Raw genomic sequence first — 5,514 nt, forward strand, 5'->3', positions numbered from 1 at the left:
CTAAGGCAAGGGGTGAGCTAAGTGACTTGGACCAGAGGATAAGTGAATTGAGGTCAGGACTCAGATCTCCTTGGATCCACATCAGACATCCTGCCACATGACACCCTCACCCTAAACTTAACACTGCCATGGATCTGTGGCTTCATCACCCATCGCAGGAGTACAAATTCACAGCAATTGCATGTATGTTCATGTGTGTGTGCAGATGTCCATGTGTGCATGCGTGTGTGCAGGTGTGTGTGTGTGCAGGTGTGTAGATGTGCATGTGTGTATGCATGTGTGCGGGTGTGCATGTGTGTGTGCAGATGTGCACGTGTGTATGCGTGTGTGCAGAGGTGTACATGTGTGCAGATGTGTACCTGTGTATGTGTGTGTGCAGATGTGTACGTGTGTGTGCATGTGTGCACGTGTGTATGTGTGTGTGCAGATGTCTACATGTGTGCGTATGTGCAGATATGTAGGTGTGTGCATGTGTGTATGTTTGCAGATGTGCACGTGTGTGTGTAGTGTGCATATGTGTGCAGATGTGTACTGTGTGTGCGTATGTGCAGATATACATGTATGTGTGTGCATGCAGATGTGTACTTTGCGTGTGTGTAGATGTGCACGTGTGTGTGCTTGCAGATGTGCGTGTGGGTGTGCAGATATGCATGTGTGTGTGTGCATGTGTGTACATGTGCAGGTGCATGTGTGTGCGTGTGTGCAGATGTGCACGTGTGTATGTGTGTGTGCAGATGTGTACCTGTTTGCGTGTGTGTGGATGTACACCTGTGTGTGCATGTGTGCAGATGTGTACGTGTATGTGTGTGCAGATGTGCGCATGTGTGCATGTCACATGTGTGCGTGTTTAATCCATTACTTACTGAGGAAAGGGGAAAAGTGTTGGCAGTTCCTGATGTTTTTCTCCGTCTTGGATATTGTAGGTGTCACTTCCAGGAAAGCCAGACAGCCATGGAGTGTCAGGAGGGGGTCCTGGGACAAAACCTGTGAAGCGAAGATGAACCCACAACATAGGAACCCTGCAGTGAGCCCAGCCTGCTCTCCACAGAGATGTGAGCTCTGCTGCCCTCTCCCAGCCAAGCCCTGGTGTGGGAACAGATGTGAGGCGGCAGGGGCAGGTCCCTGAGATCCCTTTTCTGGGCATAATTTGCGGGAGGAGAGACGATCACAGAGAAAACATCCGCACAGCCTCTGTTATCTCCTTAGGAAAGTGGGAGCTCCCATCACACACACGCACACGCACACACGCACACACACACTCACACGCACACACGCGCACACACACACATGCGGGCACACACACACACACACGCACACGCACGCAGGCACGCATGCACACGCACGCACACGTGCACACGCACACACGCACACGCAAACACGCACACACACGCGCACACACGCACACACACACGCGCACACACACACGATGCCCTTCTTAGTTTGGCCTCCTGACCAGAAAAATTCCTAAACATTGTTTCTTAAACCTTTTAGGCTGTAACCAACAGTCATAAAAATATTTTCCGGTGAGACTCAATGCACACACACATACATCTATTGACAATCACACAAGTGTTTCAAGACGCTGCTTATAATAAAGTTGCCAGAAGAGGGCACTGGTGGCAAAACTAGGCCTAAGATTTCTGTCCTTGCTGGAATTTTTGGAGTATTTTAGCTGCAGATCTAGGTCCTTTCAGAAGGTTGTGACATCCCTTTAGTCGGTTATGACTAACCCTTAAAAGAATAGCACAGGGCAGCGCAGCACAATAGAAACTATCGGAATGCATCAAATGTCACAAAGGTAAGCACGGGCTGTGAAACGCGTGTTTCGTTGCCCACAGATGTGTGTATCTGGGGGTCCCCTTGTGAAACGTCTTAGGACTGTGGGAAATTCACAGCAGTTTGAGACACGGTGTCTAGAAGCTTTCCTGAAAGGATGTCAGAGTGAGGAAGGACTAGCCTTGCAGGCTTTTGAAGACAGGAAAGGTGTGGCTGGAGGTGGTGGGAGGGGACACCAGGCTCCCCACTGTGGGGGTGTGGGGAGAGCGGCAGCCAGGCCAGCACAGCATGCGGCTTCCTGGGGTCCAGTGCTTTCTGCTCAGGAACTGGATGGGAAGAGTAGCAGCAGCACCTCCTTTTCCCCAGCATAGAAAGAAGAATCCAGTGAGTAAGGAAAAGCCTGGAAAGAGTCCCAACCAGCAACTCTTGACAAATCAATCAACTGCCCTGTGCCTTCGTGTCCCCATCAGCAAAGTGGGGCGGTGGGCATGACAGGCCTTCTACTTTTCTGACTCAGTGAAATACAGTCGATATAAAAAGGGGAAATACCTGAAGTTTCCTTTTGATAACTGTCTCTAAATTGATTTTTAGGGAATACAAATTAATACCATTCCCCAGAACAACTTCATGGGCCTAGGATTCTTTCCGCTTTCTCAACACCTTTGACCCCAGACTGCCTTCACCGCCCCAAGTCAGAACTGCAGGCTCATGAGACAGGCTGCGGGTGAGGAGCTGGCAGCTCCCACTGAGCAGGCCTGGAAGACACCAGGCTCAGGCCAGAACTTCTTGAGGTGGCAGTTCCCCAAACCTGTCTGTAAGCACAAAGCGGGCGTCCCTTCACTAAGGATCAAAGTGCTTTCCGGGGGTGCAGCTGTCCCTGTGGGTGGCCACTTCTCAGCCTCCAGGAACAAGCCCCAAGAGCTCTCTGTTCCAGGCTGTCCTACCAGGATGACAAAAATCGGCAACTGACGCTCCCAGAGGAGGACAAGAGGGACATCCGGCAATCCCCAAAGAGGGGTTTCCTCCGCTCTGCCTCACTAGGTAAATGCACCCCTCGCTCTCCAGATGTGGCCGGTGGTAACTCCCAAGAGAACGCCGGTCAGGTACTCAGGGATGACTGAGAAACCATCGTGGTCTGCCTCAAACCAGCCCCACACAGTGGGCGGATTTCCAAAGCAAGGAGACAACAATCCAAAGGCAGGGTGTGCAGGGATGAGCCCCGGACAGATGCTTCAGAACACGTCTCAGACGAGGGGAGGGGAGAGGAGAGTGTCTCGGGCCATAGTTACTGCTCCTGGCACTCTACCAGGGTGTGAACCGTCACAGGCCAGCGTCCTGTTCTCCTGCCCTGATCCTGGCTCTCTGGCTGGCTTTGCAGGTCGAAGGGCCTCCTTCCACCTGGAATGTCTGAAGCGACAGAAGGACCGAGGGGGAGACATCTCTCAGAAGAGAGTCCTGCCCTTGCATGTGGTTCATCATCGGGTAGCTCACACTTTTGGACAGGCCGCTGTCTCCTGCTAGCTGGCCAGACAGTCCCGGGGGTGATGGACAAATCCTGAAGACCTCAGTGGGTCTTGCCTTTCTCAGATGGCTGGCACGTCCAGGAGTCCAGGAGAAATAGGTCTTTCCATGCCTAAGTTGGTATCTTTTTGGGTGAGAACACTCTGAAAATGAGGACTCTGGAAGTTATTTTGAGCCACACAAGATCAGAGATAGCCATGTCCAAGCATATTTGTGTCTGTCCACAATTGCAGCCTTTTATTCATTTATTTCGATAATAAAAGTCGTGAGCTACATGAAGGGGCCAAGGAGACAATTCTCCATAGAGCCTATTTCTACAAAGGAATTACTCGTACAGCAAGAGTGCTATGTACAGAAGTCATCCAAAGGGTCACGTAAAGTAACCAACCTTTGGATGGTGACTTTACAATAGGCCTGACAACACACGCCCACCACTCCTAAAGGCACAGAAGTAGAACAAATGCTTAGGAGAAGGATAGAGGGGAACCCTGGTCATCGGGGTTTTCAACCTCATCAAACCATCATGGGAAAGGTGGCAAAGGAGGATGATGGCCTCTCCGTCCCTAGAGGCCTAGAATAATTGAAATATCATTGTTGAGGATTTAGAAACAATTCAGCAAAGAGGACACAGAAGGGGCCTGCTGACTCCCCGAAGACCTCTTTAAACCCCAGGGGGGCAAACACTTGCTGACGCAGTCCGGGCCAATTCCATGTTTTAACGAAGACCTGCCTCTGGGGCAGATGTCAGCACAGAGAGGACTGGCAGGAGAATGGAGGCAAGAAAAGGGCATATTTTGACTCCCTCTGGGTCTCTTCCCAGTTCCTGGAAGGACGTGTTCAGCTCACCCACCCACAGTGATCCGTGTGGTGGAGCCGCTGACATCCCAAGGATTTGGGAAGGTGAGAAGAGTACACGTTCCATCTGGGGGTGTTGACCCAGCCACATCAGCCTACCTGGCAGAGTGTGAGGGTGTCTGCCGCCCTGTCCCCCCTCTGCTAATGTCCCTGCCCTCATGCTGTCCAGGTGCCACCTGACACAGGCTCCTGTGCAAAGGCAGGTGGGGAAGCCCGCACCTCACTCACAGGGAGCTACTGTGATTTGCAGCAGCTACGATTTGAGAAGGTTGAGGGGGGAGATAGGAGGCAAAGAAGAGTCCTACAACTGTCAGGAATGGGGCACTTTTCCCTGTCCCTAAGCAGAGCTCCCTCTTCCCACTGCCCTCCCCGGCCCCAGCTCTCTGTCTTTCCCAACACCTAGTGAGAAAGACGGTGTGTGGAAGGGAGTCCCGTGGGCAGATGCTTACACAACGTCTTTGTGAAGCCACTTCTGGGCTTAACTTCATTCATCAATTTATTTTTATGTCAAAGCAATGAAACGTTTCTTTGCGGAGCCAGATACCAGTATAACAGGTGAATGGGTTTCTGCCACATCTCCACATTGTTGGGGGATGCTTGAACCACCCCCCTCACTACGCTGACACACACTATTAAGGCCCAAAGGTTAGGGCTGAATTCTAGATAAGGGAATTTCCTACTCCTGGAAGGGTGGACACTAAGCAGACAAACATGGAGGGAGAACCGGAGTGACGTCCTTGTGTAGAAAATTGACTTTCTTGGGGAAAACGAAAACCCAGAAATAATACAAGGTCAACACATGCAATACTAAATTCAATACTTACATGCTAGCAATAAATAACTGGAAATTTTAGATGTTGCAAAGATTACCTTTATAATACTTCTGAAAAAATGAAATTCTTAGGTATGTAAGATTCTCTATTCTGAAAACTTTAAAAATGCTATAAACAAAATCAAAGAAGGTCTAAATAAATGAAGAGATATATTCATGGATGGGAAGAGTCAACAGAGTAAAAATTTCAAGTCTTCCCAAATTTATCTATAACTTAAATACAAATCCACTAAAATCCCAGCACAGGATATTTTGTCTATATAGACAAACTGATTTTTAAATTTATATGCAAAGGTAAAGGTAAAACGATGAATTTAGTTTCATGTAGCTGAAAATATAGTGCTACAGTATTTTAAGTCCTACTTTAATGCAAGAGTAATCACAATCGTGTGGTTTATTGAAGGAATGGACACAGAGACCAACGGAACAGAACACAGAGTACAGAAACGAATCTACACAAATGTGGTCAAGTGATTTCTGACAAAGCTGTAAAGGCAACTCAATAGAGAAAGGACATTTTTTTTTAACAA

General features: G+C 49.2%; 1 protein-coding gene across 1 annotated transcript; it reads left to right on the plus strand.

The window, feature by feature from the left end:
• Positions 1-1,671: 1,671 nt before the first annotated feature.
• On the plus strand, positions 1,672-3,506 carry LOC105503914 (voltage-dependent L-type calcium channel subunit alpha-1C-like). Its single transcript, XM_011931051.1, has 3 exons — positions 1,672-1,798; positions 2,711-2,817; positions 3,155-3,506. Exons 1-3 carry the CDS (start codon positions 1,779-1,781, stop codon positions 3,295-3,297), a joined length of 270 nt encoding a protein of 89 aa, XP_011786441.1. The 5' UTR covers positions 1,672-1,778; the 3' UTR covers positions 3,298-3,506.
• Positions 3,507-5,514: the final 2,008 nt, after the last annotated feature.

This window comes from Colobus angolensis, unplaced genomic scaffold (assembly GCF_000951035.1).
Source record: "Colobus angolensis palliatus isolate OR3802 unplaced genomic scaffold, Cang.pa_1.0 Scaffold89, whole genome shotgun sequence".
NCBI classification, from domain to species: Eukaryota; Metazoa; Chordata; class Mammalia; order Primates; family Cercopithecidae; genus Colobus; species Colobus angolensis.

Coding starts and splice junctions, on each gene's coding strand:
- LOC105503914 (XM_011931051.1), top strand. CDS start 1,779: ATGCATCAAATGTCACAAAG. Junction 1,799..2,710: donor ATGCATCAAATGTCACAAAG/GTAAGCACGGGC, acceptor TCTCTGTTCCAG/GCTGTCCTACCAGGATGACA. Junction 2,818..3,154: donor CCTCCGCTCTGCCTCACTAG/GTAAATGCACCC, acceptor CTGGCTTTGCAG/GTCGAAGGGCCTCCTTCCAC.